This window comes from Lissotriton vulgaris, chromosome 3_1 (genome assembly GCF_964263255.1).
Source record: "Lissotriton vulgaris chromosome 3_1, aLisVul1.2, whole genome shotgun sequence".
Taxonomy (NCBI): Eukaryota; Metazoa; Chordata; class Amphibia; order Caudata; family Salamandridae; genus Lissotriton; species Lissotriton vulgaris.
In genome coordinates this window covers 943,479,574-943,502,204 of record NC_141689.1, presented here as the reverse complement: position 1 = coordinate 943,502,204, position 22,631 = coordinate 943,479,574, and the positions used below count along the sequence as shown (strand labels likewise).

General features: G+C 43.8%; 1 protein-coding gene across 2 annotated transcripts in view; it reads right to left on the bottom strand.

Annotated features, from left to right (window-relative positions):
• The window catches only part of PCSK5 (proprotein convertase subtilisin/kexin type 5), a 1,065,339-nt gene that overhangs the window by 495,490 nt on the left and 547,218 nt on the right, over positions 1-22,631 (bottom strand). For both annotated transcript variants that reach the window (XM_086961287.1, XM_086961288.1), the window contains exon 6: positions 6,126-6,214. In XM_086961287.1, the coding sequence (XP_086817413.1) occupies positions 6,126-6,214 (89 nt within the window). The remainder of the gene's footprint in view (positions 1-6,125; positions 6,215-22,631) is intronic.

The following is a 22,631-nucleotide window of genomic DNA, read 5'->3' as shown; positions in this document are numbered from 1 at the left end:
GTCATCAGTGATGTCACTGACCATGTCATGAATGATGTAATATTTGACATCATTAGCAGTGGATTGCGGGTCCGCGATATATAGTTAGTGCAACTAACTATATATGGAATTTCAATGGTTTTGTGCAAATAAAATAAGGTTTTTTAAATGCTAATCCCTAACTATATATGGTCTATAACCTATGGTTTTTTCAGTGAATATATATATATATATATATGTGTATGTATGTATGTATGTATGTATGTATGTATGTATGTATGTATGTATATATATATATATATATAGCTATATATATATATATATATATAGCTATATATATATATATATATATATATATATATATATATATATATATATATATATATATATATATAGCGGTTTGCAAAAAATGGCTGATTAAAAGCTAATATTGCAAGGAGAATGCTGACAAATGCATAGCAAAAGTACAAATTAATTCATATTGGCAACTGCCATAGTAGCAGTAAAAAAAGGAGCAGGTCATCAATTTGCTGAACATAATTATGAACAACATGATTGTCAATATTCATGTGTTTAAAACGACAATTGGATTGTTACTATTGAAATCTCCTAATAAGGTGTCAGTGCTCAATTCAAGCAAAAAGCATTTAAAAGCTTATGTCACGCATCAATTTCCACATCATGATATATTACAGCAATTTTAACGTTGTCATAAATAAAGTGCACGTGCAAGTATAAAGAATTCCTCAATAAATACATGCTCTATATCAGCCACCGACCAAATAAAGTGCAAGTGCACGTACAGTCTCAAAAAATACTAATTATGCAAAATTAGATTGTCACAATAATGCGAAAACATGCCATGGTAATATCTTAGTAGTGAAAAAAACGGTGGTGTGAAGTATAATCAAAAAAAGCTTAAAAAATATAACTGACAGCAACACTGAGGCTCAATGTGTGAGAAACACAATATTTCAAAAAATTGTTTACAGCAGAAACAGCAATGAAAAAAAGAACTTCATGTAAGGTAAATAACTGATGCAGCTTAGAAAGGAGAAATACATAGTCAAGGATCACCATTAATTACAAAAAATTATGTAAATCTTCATTAATGTTCAAACCATTCGGAACTCTGGTATATAAAGACAGAATAAAATGGGTTTCTTTTTGTCTTAGTAGTTTGTCTCGATTCCTGCCCCGTCCGGGGTTAGAGACTGAACCTAGGACAGTATACTGTAAGTGTTTGAGCTTGTTATCATGTACAGACTTAAAGTGTCTGGCCACCGGATAGTTGCTGTCGGAATTGACGATGGCCCTTATGTGCTGTAAGATAAGTTTGTTAAACGGAAGCTTAGTACTTCCGATGTGTTCCAAATCACAGGTAAATCTAAGCTTGTAAACTACATATTCTGACCTGCACGTGAGATATTCACGAATCGGGATCAGTTTCTCTCTAAAGGCAGTTCTATAGTGAGTACCATTTTTTGCAAAAGTACAAGCACGACAAGACGTGCATTTGAAGAAACCCATTTTGGATAACCAGGTTTTCTTAGGTGGAACTTCTGGCATAGATCTATCTAGGCATCCCTCATAGAAGGTGCCCGTCGAAAAGTGAAAGCTGGCTGGCTTGGCATGATGGGACTTAAAATGTTGTCAGTCATAACAATAGGCCATTCGGAGTAGATAATCCGTCGAATCGCTTTTTCCTGGGCACAAAAAGTGGTAATTAAACAGACCAGGCAAGCTGTTCTGTGATCAGTAGATATAGCAGCAATAGATTTGAGCAGGTCATCCCTCATTCTAGCTTTTGCTTTTAACAGTGCCTGGTCCAAAACTTTCTTTTTATATCCTCTCTGGAGGAATCTCTGAACAGATTCAGCCAGGTACAAGTCTGATGTAGCTTCATCACTACAAATTCTATGGATGCGAATGAATTCACCATACAGAATATTTTTGATGGTGTGACTAGGGTGCGAGCTACGGGCATGTGGAATCGAATTGCCCGCTGTGGACTTTCTGGGTAGCTTGGTATGGAGAATCCCTGCCTCAATATATAGTTGCACATCTAGAAACTCAGCTGAGTCGTTGGTGATAGATGCAGTAAACTTAAGATTGAGGTCATTAATGTTGATGGCATTGACAAAAGCAATTGCTTCTTCAATATGCCCCTTCCAGATAATGCATATGTCGTCAATATACCGCCAGTAGTGAACGATATTTGTCCACCACTGGCGATGATTGACTCCGAGCACGTTCTCCTCCCACCAGCCTACATGCAAGCACGAGTAGCTGGGGGAGAAGCACGAACCCATTGCCACCCCACGTAGTTGTTGGTAAATCTCACTCTGGAATTGGAAGAAATTGGTACGTAGACAGATGTCAATCATTTCCAAAAGCATTGTGTTATGCTCCCTTAAGCTAACATCACGACTGCCTAGAAAGAATTCAGTAGCCTTCATACCCTGCCAGTGGTGAATACTGGTATAAAGTGATTGTATGTCCATGACAACAAAATAGAAAATCAGAACACCAGTTCACATTTTTCACTTTAGTTAAAAAATTAGTAGGGTCCTTTAAATACCATGGTAGACTTGTCATATGTGGTTGGAAGAAAAAATCCATGTATTTGGATACATTTTCATTCATGCTTCCATTAGCTGATATTATCGAGCGGCATGGAACAGGAGTGACCAGTTTGTGCACCTTTGGCAGAAGGTAAAGAATCAGCGTGATAGGATGTTCAACACTTAAAAATGTTGATTCTTCTTTGGACAGCAATCCATTCCTCTGTCAATTGTGGATCTTTTTGCGAGTGGTTTCTTCGCATTTCCCCATAATTATCTTAGTACTTTTGATGTAGCAGGTGGGATCTGATAGATGTTTTTTAGCTTCATTTAAATAGTAATTTTTCGACCATAAAACAGTGTTACCACCTTTATCTGAATTTTTGATAATTACGTTGTGAATGTTTTGAAGTTTCTTAATTAAAAGATGATATTGGTCATTGTTGTAATTGGCCTGTTTAGATTTGCCCAATGTTTTTTTGTTAAGATCTTTTAATTCAGCGATGATTCGATCACTGAAAACATCTACAGCGTCTTTCGGCATGAGTGGATTTGGGGCGAAAGGGACTGGGTATATATATATATATATCCTGTAGGGGGAGCCAAGCACGTTCAGGGAGGCGAAGCATAACTAAACACTGCTACATTCAGCCCAGTTGACATAATTGCCAGAATTGGGTCACTTCCTACAATAGCCTCTTCCTTCGAATATCTTTGGAATAAAAGGGGGCTGAGATACGTCAAAGCTGTCCCTAGCCTTCTTTATTATAGACAGAATATATAAACTATAAAAATCTCCCAAATGAAAGATTCAGCAAACCTCATATCAGGAAAGATATTGCATGTCTACAATTGAAACTCGGGGCACTACCTAATACATAGAAACAGAGAGCGGGTGTGTTGAGTAGCACAAAAACAAACCCAGTTCTCAGAAAGGAGTTAGAATATTCAAAACAGCAGACATTCTGGTTGAGCTTACCAGTATCTGTAAGAAAAGATAATATATAAGAGAAGGTACATGAAGGAGCACTGCAAATGTTTATGGGAATTCTTCCTTCCGAATAAGCCAGACTAAGGGTCTCTCTCTATGGCGAGAAGAGGAGTCTCAAGGATTTCAGAAGTTCTGTGAGTACCACAGAAGAAATGTTCAACAAGACAGAAAAAGCAGACCGAATACTGAGGCAGATTACTAAGGCGGGCGGACAAAGTCTGCCCGCCATCGCTGCTGGAAAATGGACCACCCGCCATAGGTGCGGCGGTACTGCTAAAAGAATTAGGATGCACTTGCCACACTGGCGGGCGCATCCCGTATGTTTACATTGTGGCGGGTGGCAGCACCCGCCACAATGTAAAAATACATGTTTTGCATTTGCATGTACAAGGTGGCAGGCACTGTGCGGTACCTGCCACCTTGTACATGTAAACGTGCAGCACCCCACCCACCCCCCGAATTTTCGGCCTGTCTTTTTGCGGCGGGAACTCCGCCGTAAAAGACAGGCATCATAATGCCCACGCCGGTGCCTGCACGGCACGGCCGCCATAGCCCGATTGTACCTGGTCCCGCAAGGGGGGCAGAAAAGGCCTGCCTTGCGGGACCACGGCAGACGGTCTTTCCGTCCGCCGAGGTACCTTTCCCTTATCCTCCACCATCGTAATTTGGCGGTGGGAATTTTAAGGGTGATGGTCCCAGCGGTGGCGGGCTTCCCACCATCGTAATCGGCCCCAAAGTTTCAGGCTTTGCTAAGGCAAGGATCAGACAATTGTAATGAATTATTAAGGAATGCTTTACTAAACAAAATCATAAGACAATAGGAAAACCTAGTGTAAAGAGATCGAGCCAGCCTTCTACAATTATTGACTCTGTGCAATACTACTGTGAGTCCACAATCTTTTCCTGGAAGCCTGGACATTTCTGTGCATGAAGGACAGTGTTACCTACAACTCTCAACCATAGTCCCAACAAGCATTGGGGAAGCGAAGAGATCTGGATTGGCCGCCAAAGTTTAGGCTTTGTCAAAGCTTGTTTTGTTATGATTTTTGCAAGACACTGTTGGGAAGCTGTTGGGGCCTCTTAAATAAAAAAAATGGCTAACTTTAAAAATAATGTTTGGTCTAAAAAAGTAGAAAAAAGTGTTTGGATGTGCTCTTAGAGGCAGAATGCCGTCACTCACAGTGAAGTTCCCCAAAGGCTGAAGTGGCCAAACCCATTTCCCCATGCTGTATTCTTTAGAGGGAAGAAGAAAAATGTGTATAACCACAAAAGGCCAATGTACGAACAGGGCTGGCTGAATGTCAGTAGCTCTATACAGGCACACGTTTTACAGGAACCACTATCCCTACGCAACAAGTAGTTTGCTACATTTAAAGCCATTTCTGGGAAATCTACAGTGACGAAACAAAAGCCGTTATTTCCATTCCTGAGAAACAGATGAGATCATGACTCACCTAGGTGAATCATCATGGGTTATATGTCAGAAATTGAATGGATTCAGCTATTTATGGTTTCCGTGTAAGCACATTTACAACCCCGATGCTCCAATTAACTTAACACTTCAGAGTCATACATTAGCACCAGCAATTGAATAGATGACGCTGTTGCCCGAGGAACATATATTATCCAAATTGATTCATTTATTTGCCGAAACACTCAATGTTGCATATGCATACAAAAATATATTATAAGTCATCTAAAAGTCATCAATAACATTTCAATTCATTATGATTACAGCCATCCAATCACTCACACCCTCATCCTTCCATAGCATACAAATATTCTGCGAAAACCGACAAGAAACATAAAAGACTAACAAAAATGGTTCAATAGTAAAAGTGACAACAGATAATCGATGTAAGGCTCATAGATGATGGGCCTACCTTTATAATATTTAGCAAAGAAGATTATAAATATAAATTCATATTATATTCTTATCCTGTTATCCATTATGTTTTTCACACAGTGGCTACAATATTATCTATGAGCCTTACATAGACTATCTGCATTCACTATTACTATTGAAGCATTTTTGTTTGTCTTTTATAAGTAAGAAAATCTTGAATGTATGATTGCCTAAAATCATTTACAAAAGAAAATTTGAATTGCGACATACAAACAGGAATCAAATATAAAATTAGGTAATTGAGAACTGTGCAAAAATCATTTAAGAAATCATGTTAAGATTGTCTTAAAACCTCGTTTGTCTTTCATACATCTCAGTGTTTACAGAATAGTTGTATACTGTGGAAGGATGAGAGGGTATGAGGGATTGTAGGACTGTACTCATAATGAATTGGAATGTTGTTGATGCTTTTTAGATGATTTATAATATATATTTGTTTGACAAATAAATTAATCAATTTTGGTAATATAGGTCCCTCGGGTCACTGCACTTTGCGCCCCAAGTTTTGTGCAGATGGATTTTTTACCTCAAGAAGAAACAGTTGCCTAGGATTTTTGTACATTTCAGCTACTTGTCCCTGCCTGAGTAACTTTATGTGTTAGCAGGGGCACCCCTTATATTTGAATTAGATGACGCCCTTGTCAATGGATGTCCTTTGTCACATGTGTAACTTAATTGTACGTACCTCCGATCTTGGCATTATAGGCGATTCCTACGGTGCAGTGCGAGTTGTTTGCGGAAGCTGCAACTTCTCCAGCACAACGGGTGCCATGCCTGGAGAGAGAAAACAGACAATGAATATTTTAGAGAAATAAGGTAGTGTTCAGAGCCTGGATCCCACTGATTGTAATTGTCTTTTATCTAATGTACCAACAGTTTGCATTTTTAACATGCTCAAATAGTAGAAGGGGGTGATCAGGAAAATACATTATGGAATATGAAACCAACCCACGGTGTTTTTTAATCCACATTCAGTTCAAGTTCATTATTATTTTTATATATATATATATATATATATATATATATATATATATATATATATATATATATATATATATATTTTTTTTTGAGATCCAGGTGTAACAGTATCCTACATACAAGTTAAATTGATCTTCTCACATGAGTAATAAATAAAAAAAAATCCATGCACATATATCATTCTATAAATACGATAAACTAAGTTATAACTCATGACGTCACCTCTCGTAAACCAAGCTATTGTTAAGAATGCAGTTGCCCTAATATCCCATAAAGAGAAGAACTACATCCAAAAAATCTCCTGAGTCGCGTTAGGGGACATCACAATTCTTTTAATCCATTTTTCACACTGCACCGGTTTCTTCCGGTTGGAAATATTCTCACCAAAGATTCTCAGATTTCCTTATTCCCCCAGTGCGAATTGCATATTGTTGCTGGCTTACTCTAACTCGCCTCATTGTTTGTAGCCAATCCTTCCATGAGGGAATTATCTGGCTTCGGCAATTTTGAAGTAGAAGGGATCGGGCGACCGCAGTTGTGATGTATACTAATTTTGCACATTTAGTAGAGAGTCCCACTCCAGGGTCATACCCCAGGACTGTCATCCAGATAGCTAGAGCCACATTAACTTTGCCATTAATCAGATACTGACATATTTCGGTCTAAAATCCCTGTATAAATGAGCACTGGCTAATTATATGAGTCCAGTTTGCCGGGTAGTGTCTTAGGCAACGGGGACAAACACCTGGGACAGTGCGGTTAATATGTATTAAAAAGGCTGGGGTTCTATATAAAAGCCATTTTGAAAAGAAGAGCATCTGTCGCCAATTGGCCCCTCTTAAAACAGAAAAATTCAATATATTGACCTCTCTCCAGATTATTTCTGTCATATCGAGACTTTCGTTTTACTACCATTTTTAACCACCTTTTGGGTGGACTCCGGGCCCTTAGGATTGGAAAGGATTCTCTTCAATTCCCCTGGCCATTTCGAAGCCACGCTACTACTTAGGGCTAATATCACCTCCTTAGTAATAAGAATGAGTCCTTAAGTCTAGATCCTGTAAAACTTTAAGCCAGCAAAAAGACTTGGCAAGAAGGATATCCTCTTGTGTACACTGTCTTACTTCGCATACATTTTGCCGTCAATCTCCCCTGAGGAAATCCACTACTGTCTGAAAACCCGCTCGTCCCCACCTTTAAACTATTTCCGGGGCTAGCCTGGTCTCTAAACCTGTAGCAACCACCTCCAGGGGCATCGCCACAAGTACCTGAGGGAGGGAATATTTACTGTAAAAATCCCTTTGTTTCTTGACGAGCCACTTCTGGCTCTTTTACCGTACTTTTTTCAGGCAGTTTGGTTATTTTTAATACATCCAAAAATGTTAATTCCTTAAAAATCAACTGCATAAAATTATTTACGAAAAGGCCTCTAAGAGCCTTTGATTTAAATCTAAATAAATATTGTGCAAAGTATGCATTATAATAATCTCTAAGAATAGGAAGGGCCAAAACCCCGTTCTCACAATTATCATATAAAGTGCTATTCTGGGTGCTTTTTTTGCCAGATAAAAGATGAGAACACAGACTCAACCTTTTTAAAAAGAGGTTGCTAATATGCATGAAATGGCAGAAAATATTAAATTGAAAAGAGGGAGGACCGACATTTTGATTTGGGAGACTCTCCTTAGAGACTCTAGAAAATAACTGTTGTATCTTCGGGAGAAGAGGAACAAAATTAAGATTGAACAAATCCTTGATTCTTGAAGAGAACTTTATGCCTAAATATCTCTTTGTGAGGGAATTAAAATGGATTATGATATGAAAAGGAATTAAATACTTAATTTACATTTAATTTTCCATCGTGTTTTAGGTATTTATCTGGTAATCCATTTTTCTTGCCCACACAGGCAAAATTGCCCTGAATATGTCTCAAAATGGCACGTTAGGCACTGCACATAATAAATTGATTGATTGATTATAATGCTTATATAGTGCATAATGTCACCCTACAGGTACCCTGGCGCTTCAGACTAGGAAGAATTGACCAGAATGGAATAGGTCAGAGCAGGTAGACAGGGAGACAGGAGGTTAAACCCTAGGAAAGAGCCAGGTTTTTAGACTCCTATGAAACTATCAGAGAATCAAGTTTGTCTGAGGTTCAGGGATAATTCTTTCCATAGGCAGGCCCCAGCCAAATTAAATGCCCTCCCTCCCGACTTGGAGCGTTTGAACCTCGGAACCGTCAATAGACTGGCGCTAGAGGAGCGAAGCTGCCTCTTAGGCTGGTACCATGGAAACTTTTCCTGCAGTGGGACTGGACCCAGCTCGTGCACCGTTCTGAATACCAGGCAGAGAGACTTAAAGTGGACCCGTTCCTTGATAGGCAGCCAGTGTAGATCTCTCAGGGCCAAGGAGGTAGATTAGCACCGCTGCCTATTAAGCACCAGTTTTGCTGCTGCAGACTGGACTCTCTACAATCCCTGGATGATATATTGTGGAGCCCCCAAATACAGAGAATTGCAGTATTCCAGCCTGTTTATCACTGAGCTTCTTACCACTAATGAGCGTGACTCTTTTGGTAGTAGCGGGAGTATTTTACGTAACATGCGCATTAAGGAGAAGCATACGCTGGCGGTCTTGTTTGCCTGTGACTCCATCTGAAGGTTATCGTCAATCAGAACCCCCAGATTCCGTACCTAACTAACCAGCACTAGTGGTTCCTCCTCAGAAGTAAGTTTAAACTCAAATGGAAGGGGTTTAGACATCCTGACAGAGGAGCAGTACACCACCTCAGTCTTCCCGCTGTTAAATTGTGGGGAATTTCTTCTGAGCCATTCAGCCGTCCGATGCATACATTGCTGGAACACGTCTAGAGATATTGCATGTTCACCTTCTAGGGAAAATGCCAATTGTGTATGGTCGGCATAATTGACTAGGCTGACTCCAAAGGACTTAATAATGGGGAGCAGGAGCTGCAGATATACATAAAAAAAATAGGACTAATCGCAGAGCCCTGTGGCACCCCATAGACTACCGGGGATTTTCTAGAGGAAAATGGTGTTAAGGTTACTATCTGCTGTCTTCCTGCTAGATGGGACTGAACCCATTGCAGTGCCCTTCCTTTCACTCCTAACTTCTTAAGTCTATCCACTAAGATGGGATGGCTCCCTGTGTCGAATCCAGCCGACATATCGAGAAGCACTAAGACAGTGGCATTCCCGTTGTCGGCTCGCATGCGCAGATTATCCAGCATGATGACAAGAGCTGTCTCATTCCCATGGCTTGGACAAAACCCAAATTGGTCTCTATCAAGCAGGTGATTATCCTCCAGAAAGCACGATAGTATCCTACTAACTGCTTTTTCCAAGATTTTAACCGGATATGGCAGGAGAGAGATGGGCCTAAAGCTTGCCGGAATTGACGGGTCCAGGGAGGGCTTTTTAATCAATGGAGTCACCACCGCCTGTTTCCAGCATTCCTGGACAATTCCTTCTTCTAGATATTGATTAAAAATCTGCCCCAACCAGGGAAAGGTTTCTCAACCAAATGACTTCCAGGTTTTATGAGGATGGGGGTCAAGGGGAGAACCCGAAGTCACAATGTACGCCAGGCTGTTGAAAGCAGCATCAGTGAGGGTCTGAAAGTTATCCAAGGTCGTTAGCTGTTGTGGATCTTCATCCATCAGTTGTTCTAAATTGTCTTGAACATCTTTATTATTAAGATGGAGAGTACCAACATTTTTGGCAATCTTGTCCTGGAAGTAAAAGGCAATCTCATCACATATTTTTTGTGATGCTGCCACTTTATTATTCAGACAGGTAGGGGAGGAAAGGTCCTTAACTATTTTAAAGAGCTTTTGTCCCATTCGGCGCTTGTATAATCGAGGTGGTGTAAAAGTCTGCCTTAGACTTAATAATGAGCTCTTTGTATTTCAGTTGTACTAATCTCAGGTCTTTTTTATTTTCCTCATTGTAGCTCTTTCTCCACTTCCTTTTCGCCTTCTTGCGGAGCATGCGCAGCTGTTTCAGATCTTCATTATACCAGGGAGCCATTTGTTCCTATTTTTTAGCTTCTTTATTGGGATTACCCGATCCAAAATGTCAGTTATATAGCTAGTGTATATTTTATAGTTTTCCTCTACAGTCACCGTGGGTATGAAATAATTGGTCTCTGGAGCAGATATACGGGTTCTGATCGTGTCTACTTTTACCCATTCCCTGCCTCTCCCATAGGTCCTTTGCTGACTGGTGCCATCCTTTGGGCAATGCAGCCTAATATTAAAATGGATTAGATGATGGTCAATCCAATTCTGAGGTATTATGTTTAATACCTTAGTAGTAGATTGGTTGGAAAACAGTAAATCAAGAATATGCCCCCCTTGATAAGTGGAATGTTCCAACTGTGAAAGATTAAGATTTGCACATGTGTGCCTCAAATCTCTCAGATGGCTGCTAAAATTCCCATCCTCCCTGAGATTAAAATCTCCTAGTATAATCATCTGGAATGTGCCAGAGTTGAATTGGTGATAATGTCCAGGAGATTTTGGTATTGCGTAGGGGACCTGGGGGCCTATAGCACAGTTATCCTGTAAGTAGGCTACCTCTGGGTGCCTGCAGCAAAAAGCCCATAAATTCTATCCCCGCCACTTCATCTGTCAATAAAGACGTGAAATTCAGCTCCTCCTTGAAAATCACTCCCACTCCTCCACCTCTGCCCGTAGCTCTAGGCTTATGAAGGATTTTATATCCATTAGGACAAGCAAGCTCTATTTCCACCACCGACTCAGCAGTGGTCCATTTCTCTGTCAAGAACAATGCGTCCAGCGTCAAATCTTCGATCAGGCTTGAGGCCTCAGCATAGTGCTTAACTAGTGACCCGCTGTTAATCAGTCCGCATATGAGGGTCTTTTCCACAGTTCTCGATAGAGCGGTAGGGTGGATGGCTTTACAATTTATCTTACCAAGTCTCATAAGCTGTTCCCTGCAATAGGTCAGGCGCCCTTGGTCGCCATCAAAACGGGCAGAATGGTCGGCGCTGATGGGCCTGCCTCTGGCACGCCTCTGGCGGGTCCACTGCGCGCTGGCATTTCCCTGCTTAAATATGCAGGCCTATGAACACTGCTCAGCCCCTAGAGCGCCTCCCAAAATGACGCTGAGAAATGTCAGTATGCCTGATCCTCCCTCGCCCAAGATGGCGCTACTAATGGAAGATCGAGTGTTTTAACCCCTCTAGAACAGCGGGTAGAGAATTAGTTTTTTTTATTGTGCGGGTAAGTGGCTTTGCGTAACAAGTCAATCAAGCATACACAGCTAGAATTTAAAAAAATAGTGAGCAGGCAGCTCGCGACGATTTAAAAAAGTGTACAAGTCCCTGCAATTCTTTCTATTCATCCTGCGTGACCTCAGTACAATTCTGTAATCTTGGGGCAGCGCGCTCGCACCTCCCTGTTTAAATATGCAGGCCTATGAACACTGCCCAGCCCCTAGAGCACCTCCCAAAATGGCGCTGAGAAATGGAAGTTTGCCTGATCCTTCCTCACCCAAGATGGCGCTACTAATGGAAGATCGAGTGCTTTAACCCCGCTCGAACAGCGGGTGAAGAGAAGTAGTTTTTAGGTCTCGCCTATTCTATCCCGTAGGGGTTGATAGGAGAGATTATAGTAAGCAGTTGAAAAGTCTACCTAGCTGCGGATCACGTACAGTTCATGTGAGCCAGGCACGTGCACATCGCACACCCACACCATTGCCAGCCACATCCCACACCATTTGTCTGAGCCTCTGCATCAGACTTCAAAGGAAGCCGCTCCCCCGCCCCCCCAATCAGACTTTAAAGGAAGCCGCTCCCGCGCCACGCAATACTGAGAGCTTGTTGTAATTGAACACTGGCTGTTCCTTCTTGAAGATAGCTTTCCCCGGATCTCCGGCCACTTCCTTCCCTCATAAACCACCACAGACTTTCTAATGGAAATTCCTCTGAGACGTATCAATAGTGCAAGCTGGTATTTACTCTGAGCCTTGCAAATATCACAAATTCAGAGAAACTTCCATTTACTCTTTTGCTAAGTGAGCTCAAATGCCTTCTCTTGGTCAGAATTAACTTACTGCAGGGCATAAGTGATCATTAAATATGGCTCACTTATACCGTCACTCGAGCGCGTCTTCAAAAGAAGCCGCTCCCGCTCCATGCAATGCCGAGAGCTTGTTGTAATTGAACACTGGCTGTTGCTTCTTGAAGACAGCTTCCCCTGATCTCCAGCCACTTCCTTTCCTCATAAACCACCACAGACTTTCTAATGGAAATTCCTCTGATACATGTCAATAGTGCAAGCTGTTGTTTACTCTGAGCCTTGCAAATATCACAAATTCAGAGAAACTTCCATTTACTATTTTGCTAAGGCAGATCAAACGCCTTCTCTTGGTCAGAATTAACTAACCGCAGGGCATAAGTGATCATTAAATATGGCTCACTTATCCCGTCACTCGAGCGTGTCTAAAGGTCGCCAGCACATCCCTTTTTAAAGTAAATGAACAAATAAATAAATAACTCTTGATACAGGCACGCAGCTAATTGAGCACCTTTTAATTAACAGCCCATAAATACGGCTTATCATTGGCTCTGCAGGCGCCTTTGATTTAGGATAATGCGGACTGCTGACTGGGCCGAGATGTTTTCCAATAAGGCGCGGGCAGCAGGGCCGGGGACAGGCCCAGGTCCTCGGAGAGCGTCATTGACAAAGTACCTATTGATCTCGGGGGCAGGCGTGCTGCTCGCAGCATTAAAAGGACCTCTTGATTACTCGCATTCCTCCCTGGACGTGTAACAATTAGGCAGAAGTAATATTTTCTTCGGTTACTCTGAAATCAATAGGCTTCCGTGCTCCAGCGAAGCGGCCTGGTGAGGGATGAGCCGAGGGCTTGTGGAGGTCAGACCTTGTATCAATCTCGCCCTGTTTAGCGCTCCTGTCAGAGCACGGTGTGCTATCAAGTTGCACAAATAAATGCACGTGTATACATACAAATGACACACCATGGTAGAGATCTGCAATAGGATGCTGGGACATAACACAATATCCCTACTAGGAGCAGGAGAGGCAGAGACGCCCTCACTCTACCGCCCTCACTCACTCTACCGCCCTCACTCATCCACTCTACCGCCCTCACTCACCCACTCTACCGCCCGCCCTCAACCACTCTACCGCCCGCCCTCAACCACTCTACCGCCCGCCCTCAACCACTCTACCGCCCGCCCTCAACCACTCTACCGCCCGCCCTCAACCACTCTACCGCCCGCCCTCAACCACTCTACCGCCCGCCCTCAACCACTCTACCGCCCGCCCTCAACCACTCTACCGCCCGCCCTCAACCACTCAACCGCCCTCACTCAACCACTCAACTGCCCTCACTCAACCACTCAACCGCCCTCACTCAACCACTCAACCGCCCTCACTCACTCACTCTACCGCCCTCCCTCACTCTACCGCCCTCCCTCACTCTACCGCCCTCCCTCACTCTACCGCCCTCCCTCACTCTACCGCCCTCCCTCACTCTATCGCCCTCCCTCACTCTATCGCCCTCCCTCACTCTATCGCCCTCCCTCACTCTATCGCCCTCCCTCACTCTATCGCCTTCCCTCACTCTATCTATTGCCCTCCCTCACTCTTTCTATTGCCCTCCCTCACTCTATCTATTGCCCTCCCTCACTCTATCTATTGCCCTCCCTCACTATCTATTGCCCTCCCTCACTATCTATCGCCCTCCCTCCATCTCTCTCCCTCCCTCCCTCCATCTATCTCCCTCCCTCCCTCCATCTATCTATCTCCCTCCCTCCATCTATCTATCTATCGCCCTCCCTCCATCTATCTATCTATCGCCCTCCCTCTTTCTATCGCCCTCCCTCTTTCTATCGCCCTCCCTCCATCTATCTATCTCCCTCCCTCCATCTATCTATCTCCCTCCCTCCATCATCTATCCCCCTCCCTCCATCTATCTATCTATCACCCTCCCTCCATCTATCTATCTATCTATCGCCCTCCCTCCATCTATCTATCTATCTATCTCCCTCCCTCCATCTATCTATCTATCGCCCTCCCTCCATCTATCTATCTATTGCCCTCCCTCCATCTATCTATCTATCGCCCTCCCTCCATCTATCTATCTATCGCCCTCCCTCCATCTATCTATCTATCGCCCTCCCTCTTTCTATCGCCCTCCCTCTATCTATCTATCGCCCTCCCTCTTTCTATCGCCCTCCCTCTATCTATCTATCGCCCTCCCTCTATCTATCTATCGCCCTCCCTCTATCTATCTATCGCCCTCCCTCTATCTATCGCCCTCCCTCTATCTATCGCCCTCCCTCTATCTATCGCCCTCCCTCTATCTATCGCCCTCCCTCTATCTATCGCCCTCCCTCTATCTATCGCCCTCCCTCTATCTATCTATCGCACTCACCATATCCATCTATCGCACTCACCATATCTATCTATCGCACTCACCATATCTATCTATCGCACTCATGCTATCGCATCACCACAGCATCACTCGGCACCACCACAGCCTCACTCAGGGGCACAACAACATCACTATGAGCTACCACAGCATCACTGAATGCCATAGCATCACTCGTCGCCACCACAGCATCCCTTGTCACCACCACAACATCACTCAGCGCCACCACAACATCAATCTGTGCAACCATTCAACAACAACTGGTTCAAATATGTTCTCTCAATGTTTCAAGCTTTATTACAAATGTCACAAAAAGATGTTAATATTTCACTTTTCTTGGATTTTCGTCACAATAAAATACACTGAACATAATCTTCACAAAAGTTCTACTAATACTAATGTTTAAGCTATTGCTATTATAAATTACAATAACTTTTATTTAAGTAATAATTACTTAAAAACATTAAAAGCCATTGTAATTTGTAATATAAATACATCTAAGTTATGTAAATACAACATATATTGCATTACAAATGCTATAGGTGTCACATTTGCGAAAGTTAAAACTATTGGAATTGTAAATGACAAAGCTATTAATTTTGCTATTTTCAAAACCAACACATAAATACCAAATTTGTCATTTACAATACCAATAGCTCAAACTTTCCTAACGCGAGACCTATTGCATTGCAAATGCTTGTTTTATTGTGGGGGTAAGTGGCTTTGCTTAACAACAAGTCAATCAAGCATACACAGCTAGAATTTAAAAAATAGTGAGCAGACAGCTCGCGACGATTTTAAAAAGTGTACAAGTCCCTGCAATTCTTTCTACTCATTCAGCGTGACCGCGGTACAATTCTGTAGTCTTGGGGCAGCGCGCTCGCACTCCCGTGCTTAAATATGCGAGCCTATGAACACTGCCCAGCCCCTAGAGTGCCTCCCAAAAATGGCGCTGAGATATGGCAGTATGCCTGATCCTCCCTCACCCAAGATGGCGCTACTAATGGAAGATCAAGTGTTTTAACCCCGCTCGAACAGCGGGTGGAGAGAAGGATTTTTATACATAATGCTAGTGACCCTAAGTTGAACTCACCCAAAAATCTATTATTAAATAAAGGCATTTCTTACATTAATGACAGCAAGAAAGCTGTTTAGTATTTCAAGCTGTTGCTTCCATTACACTTGTGATCTTCAACCTTTTTTTTGCTCAGAGTCCATCACACTCACCTCCCCGGAAATATTTAAATGCGAGGCCCCCTCCAAAGCTTTAGAGCAAAACATGGTGAGTTCCAAGGCTAAGCGCACAGGGCAGGGCTTTTGAGACTTTTTTGTAATCTGCACTAAATCTTAGAATTGCATGAGAGCAAATATGTCAAACAAAAATAGAAATTGACCAAAACACAACACCACACAATTAAGAGTGTTAGGAGCGCCTCACACTTCCAGGCCCAAATGCTACTGTGCCTGCTGCACTAATGATAGCTGGCTGTCTTCTCTACCTCTTTCACCCCTTTTCCACCCTGCCTGGCCATCACACCAATCGTGACTCTGTCCCTTTTAGAAAGCAGCTGTGCAGCATGGCTTTAGGTCAAGAAAAAAAGGCGCTATATAGTGGCCAGGGTTGACAGCGCTATGATGCTGTCAACACTGGCTACAATATAGCACCTTTGTTTTAAAGCCATGTTGCACAGCAGCCCGTGCTGCTGTGAAATATGGAAAAAGAGGGCGGGGTTAAGAAACACAGGGGGTAGGTTGAGAAAGCAGCAATAATGGACAGCCGGGCAGGGGAAGTCATGGGGAGAAAAAAATGGTACCTCAATCATGTCGGAGCACCAGACTGGCACCGATTAAGTTGAATTAATCTGTGCTTGGCCTGTGCTCCATGCTCAACGGAAAGGTAGGGAGGCGAGGCTTGTCTGCGGTGGCCAAGTCGGAGGCTGCAAAGCAGAGAGACGCTCATGCCAACAAATTGAAAGCAATGGGCGTGCTTCCAAGCCCTTTATTGTAAACAATAGCGTCTTGAAAGCAAGAGCACAATCAGCGCACACAATGTTGCAGGCTTGACCTAAAAACGTGGTTGCACATGGTGCTCCCACTTTGCATCTTTGTGTAATTAAAAAAAACCATAGCATTGGCAAAGCTAATATGTCTCGGCAATTCGAGCGCTATTGGCCTTGTCAATGACCATGTCTTTTAGCCATGTGTTTTGGAGTGGAGTGGATGGATGCAGTGTGAAGTGGAATTATGTGGGTTTGATTGGAATTATTTATTGTGGAGTTGTGTGGCGTAGAATTGTGTGGCGCTGAGTGGAGATATGTGTAGTGGAATTACATGACATGTATGCAGTGGAAATATGTGGACAGTAATTATGTGGTATTGAGTGTACTGGAATTATGTGGAGTGGTGTTATGCGTTATGGAGTGTAATTATGTGAAGTGGTATTGTGTGTTGCAGCATTGTGTGTTGTGGAATGTAGTGGAGTGGAATTGTGTGGTGGTGTTAATAATTGATGCAAACACAACAGGTGATGGACCGAATGTGGATCAATGTCACACACTCAACCCAGTCCAAAGATCTGGGCCCAAATCCATCGTTTTTTTGCACTCCACACCACCCTGGGTTAGACAATGGCGATATGCAAATCAGCTCTGACCCTGTGCCCCATGGGAACAGTCCAGTCCGAACTACAAAAGCCATGTCCTTCCCAGAACGGAATCAAGCATCCGAGGACCGGACCGGTTTCGAGGTAACACCTCTCATCAGCCCGGCTAGCTTGACTCCAGTGGTGTGGAGTGCCTGGGACCCACGTCTGGGCATCCCCAGCGCACTTAGGGCGGAATATGCAAACACAACAGGTGATGGACCGAATGTGGATCAATGTCACACACTCAACCCAGTCCAAAGATCTGGGCCCAAATCCATCGTTTTTTTGCACTCCACACCACCCTGGGTTAGACAATGGCGATATGCAAATCAGCTCTGACCCTGTGCCCCATGGGAACAGTCCAGTCCGAACTACAAAAGCCATGTCCTTCCCAGAACGGAATCAAGCATCCGAGGACCGGACCGGTTTCGAGGTAACACCTCTCATCAGCCCGGCTAGCTTGACTCCAGTGGTGTGGAGTGCCTGGGACCCACGTCTGGGCATCCCCAGCGCACTTAGGGCGGAATATGCAAACACAACAGGTGATGGACCGAATGTGGATCAATGTCACACACTCAACCCAGTCCAAAGATCTGGGCCCAAATCCATCGTTTTTTTGCACTCCACACCACCCTGGGTTAGACAATGGCGATATGCAAATCAGCTCTGACCCTGTGCCCCATGGGAACAGTCCAGTCCGAACTACAAAAGCCATGTCCTTCCCAGAACGGAATCAAGCATCCGAGGACCGGACCGGTTTCGAGGTAACACCTCTCATCAGCCCGGCTAGCTTGACTCCAGTGGTGTGGAGTGCCTGGGACCCATGTCTGGGCATCCCCAGCGCACTTAGGGCGGAATATGCAAACACAACAGGTGATGGACCGAATGTGGATCAATGTCACACACTCAACCCAGTCCAAAGATCTGGGCCCAAATCCATCGTTTTTTTTGCACTCCACACCACCCTGGGTTAGACAATGGCGATATGCAAATCAGCTCTGACCCTGTGCCCCATGGGAACAGTCCAGTCCGAACTACAAAAGCCATGTCCTTCCCAGAACGGAATCAAGCATCCGAGGACCGGACCGGTTTCGAGGTAACACCTCTCATCAGCCCGGCTAGCTTGACTCCAGTGGTGTGGAGTGCCTGGGACCCACGTCTGGGCATCCCCAGCGCACTTAGGGCGGAATATGCAAACACAACAGGTGATGGACCGAATGTGGATCAATGTCACACACTCAACCCAGTCCAAAGATCTGGGCCCAAATCCATTGTTTTTTTGCACTCCACACCACCCTGGGTTAGACAATGGCGATATGCAAATCAGCTCTGACCCTGTGCCCCATGGGAACAGTCCAGTCCGAACTACAAAAGCCATGTCCTTCCCAGAACGGAATCAAGCATCCGAGGACCGGACCGGTTTCGAGGTAACACCTCTCATCAGCCCGGCTAGCTTGACTCCAGTGGTGTGGAGTGCCTGGGACCCACGTCTGGGCATCCCCAGCGCACTTAGGGCGGAATATGCAAACACAACAGGTGATGGACCGAATGTGGATCAATGTCAAACACTCAACCCAGTCCAAAGATCTGGGCCCAAATCCATCGTTTTTTTGCACTCCACACCACCCTGGGTTGGACAATGGCGATATGCAAATCAGCTCTGACCCTGTGCCCCATGGGAACAGTCCAGTCCGAACTACAAAAGCCATGTCCTTCCCAGAACGGAATCAAGCATCCGAGGACCGGACCGGTTTCGAGGTAACACCTCTCATCAGCCCGGCTAGCTTGACTCCAGTGGTGTGGAGTGCCTGGGACCCACGTCTGGGCATCCCCAGCGCACTTAGGGCGGAATATGCAAACACAACAGGTGATGGACCGAATGTGGATCAATGTCACACACTCAACCCAGTCCAAAGATCTGGGCCCAAATCCATCGTTTTTTTGCACTCCACACCACCCTGGGTTAGACAATGGCGATATGCAAATCAGCTCTGACCCTGTGCCCCATGGGAACAGTCCAGTCCGAACTACAAAAGCCATGTCCTTCCCAGAACGGAATCAAGCATCCGAGGACCGGACCGGTTTCGAGGTAACACCTCTCATCAGCCCGGCTAGCTTGACTCCAGTGGTGTGGAGTGCCTGGGACCCACGTCTGGGCATCCCCAGCGCACTTAGGGCGGAATATGCAAACACAACAGGTGATGGACCGAATGTGGATCAATGTCACACACTCAACCCAGTCCAAAGATCTGGGCCCAAATCCATCGTTTTTTTGCACTCCACACCACCCTGGGTTAGACAATGGCGATATGCAAATCAGCTCTGACCCTGTGCCCCATGGGAACAGTCCAGTCCGAACTACAAAAGCCATGTCCTTCCCAGAACGGAATCCATCACTTGTTGTTTTTGCAATTGCCGCCCTAAGTGCGCTGGGGATGCCCAGACGTGGGTCCCAGGCACTCCACACCACTGGAGTCAAGCTAGCCGGGCTGATGAGAGGTGTTACCTCGAAACCGGTCCGGTCCTCGGATGCTTGATTCCGTTCTGGGAAGGACATGGCTTTTGTAGTTCGGACTGGACTGTTCCCATGGGGCAACAGGGTCAGAGCTGATTTGCATATCGCCATTGTCTAACCCAGGGTGGTGTGGAGTGCAAAAAAACGATGGATTTGGGCCCAGATCTTTTGACTGGGGGAGTGTGTGACATTGATCCACATTCAGTCCATCACTTGTTGTTTTTGCAATTGCCGCCCTAAGTGCGCTGGGGATGCCCAGACGTGGGTCCCAGGCACTCCACACCACTGGAGTCAAGCTAGCCGGGCTGATGAGAGGTGTTACCTCGAAACCGGTCCGGTCCTCGGATGCTTGATTCCGTTCTGGGAAGGACATGGCTTTTGTAGTTCGGACTGGACTGTTCCCATGGGGCAACAGGGTCAGAGCTGATTTGCATATCGCCATTGTCTAACCCAGGGTGGTGTGGAGTGCAAAAAAACGATGGATTTGGGCCCAGATCTTTTGACTGGGGGAGTGTGTGACATTGATCCACATTCAGTCCATCACTTGTTGTTTTTGCAGGTGTTAATAATTGAAGCATGATGTGGGATTCTGTAGTGTGGACTGGATGTATGTAGTGTGTCTTGGAATTGTATTGGGGATTGGAATTATGGTGCAGAATGGAAATATGTGTGGTGTGGAACTGTGTGGCACAGTGAAATTATGTTAAGGGGAATTATGTGGTACGTGTGAAGTGTATTTATGTGGATTTTTGCTATTTGGCATAGAGTTGATTTATGTGGGGTGTATGTATGTGGTATTGAGTAGAGTGTAATCATGTGGAGTTAAAACACATTTAAAAAGGCTATAAATTCAAAGAAATTGACCAACAGTGTCCAAATCTTGTACACTTGTTACTGGAATTCCTTGCGTTTTTTATTTTACAAAGACCAGCTTAGACGTTGCTTGGCAGCCATTAAAGCAGCATATCTAGGGAAGATGGTGGCTTGGATTAGCCAGATCAGTGTCAACATTTGATACAGCACATAATCCAGCTGATTTTATTAGTTCAAATAAATAAGGCTTGAATCAAATGCCATCAGCTTATATATTAGGCAGGCCAACTAGCGCCTTCGCTGCCCGCTGATGGTAAATATATTCAGATGGAAAATAATTCCTCAAATTCTTGCATAATAATGCTCTATGTCACAGTTAATGATGCTTGCCGAAACCCAGCTCCTGGCTTCTGAGTTCAGATCTAATGGCTAATCACTCCGGATCCCACTTGCACTGGCTTACCCTGTGGAGAAACAGATATCCGGTAAAGACCAATTACTGGGGAGAGACAAGGGCTCCTAACAGAAGAAGCTGTAGCTACCATGGTTAGAGATGGTAGAGCAAACAGCGCGCACAAAGCTTTGATAGTGTTTGCAATGGAGATCGTGCAACACATATCACATAAAATGTGTTAGGGTTTATAACATACTAGAAGAGTGTGTTACTTTAACATGTGGAAACATTAATATTAATATGGCACAAAATATTTGCACAGCACTGAGAGGTACTTGCTCAAGGTGATAGTTTTTAAACTTTAAAAAAAAAGTCCAAAGAGCCCTTTCAGTCAAAGGTTCAGAACAGGAGGAGAGAACGTGGTGTTAGGCCAGAGCTGCAGAACATGGAGCTGGGAAACCAGGTTCAAGTCCAAGTCTAGGCCTTGGCACAACATCCTGTGATCTTAGACAAATCACTGAATTTCCCAGTTACTACAAAAATGAACATGTCCTTGTGTAAAGTAACAGTTGCTTATGCAAAGTACTCTAATAATGCATTCAAGTTGCCTATAAGGTCTGCACAGGCGCCACAAGAGCAAGTAGAGATTTGCACACATGGCTGTGTTGATATCGAAACGTGCCATCACAATGAGGTGGAAATCTGCTTCACCTCCTAAACCACTTTCTTGGCATACAAAAATGACCCGATGGGGAACTGCAGATACTGCGTCTATTAGGCAAGAAGAATCTCGAGGACTGCGTGGGACTCCTATCTCTATGGAATCGGATCAAAATGTTGGAACCATTTAAAGCTATAGATTCATTCACTCCCCCGACATCTCAGGTCGAGTCCATTCCGGCCACAGCCACCACATCTTCATTAGTAAATCTGACAACCTGTACAATGCCATATCACTGTCTTATTATTACTAATGCCTAGGAGTATATAAATGAGTGTGCTTTGTATATATATATATATATATTTGGTTTTAATCTAGTGAATGCAATATTTTGGTATGTTAATGTATAAAATAGTGGGCCAGGAAACCGGGGGGAGAGGGGGAGTTTTAATCTTTCTTAGTATTGTAGTTTATAGATAATTAGATAAACACAAGTGTTCTAATATTTGGCAGTTATCATATACGAGTGACCTGAACGTTTTTTCTTCTTTAGAATCAGACACTGTAATATTTGAAGTCATTATATAGGAGTATTCATTTTGGCGCTAATAATTTGATTGGAATATCTAATTATAGGATCGCTATTTTAAAACTCTTATTTTATTTCTGTCAACTATGTCAATATGTACAACAACCATTGAAAAAACTCAATAAAACTGGGTTTAAAAAATAACACATTCAA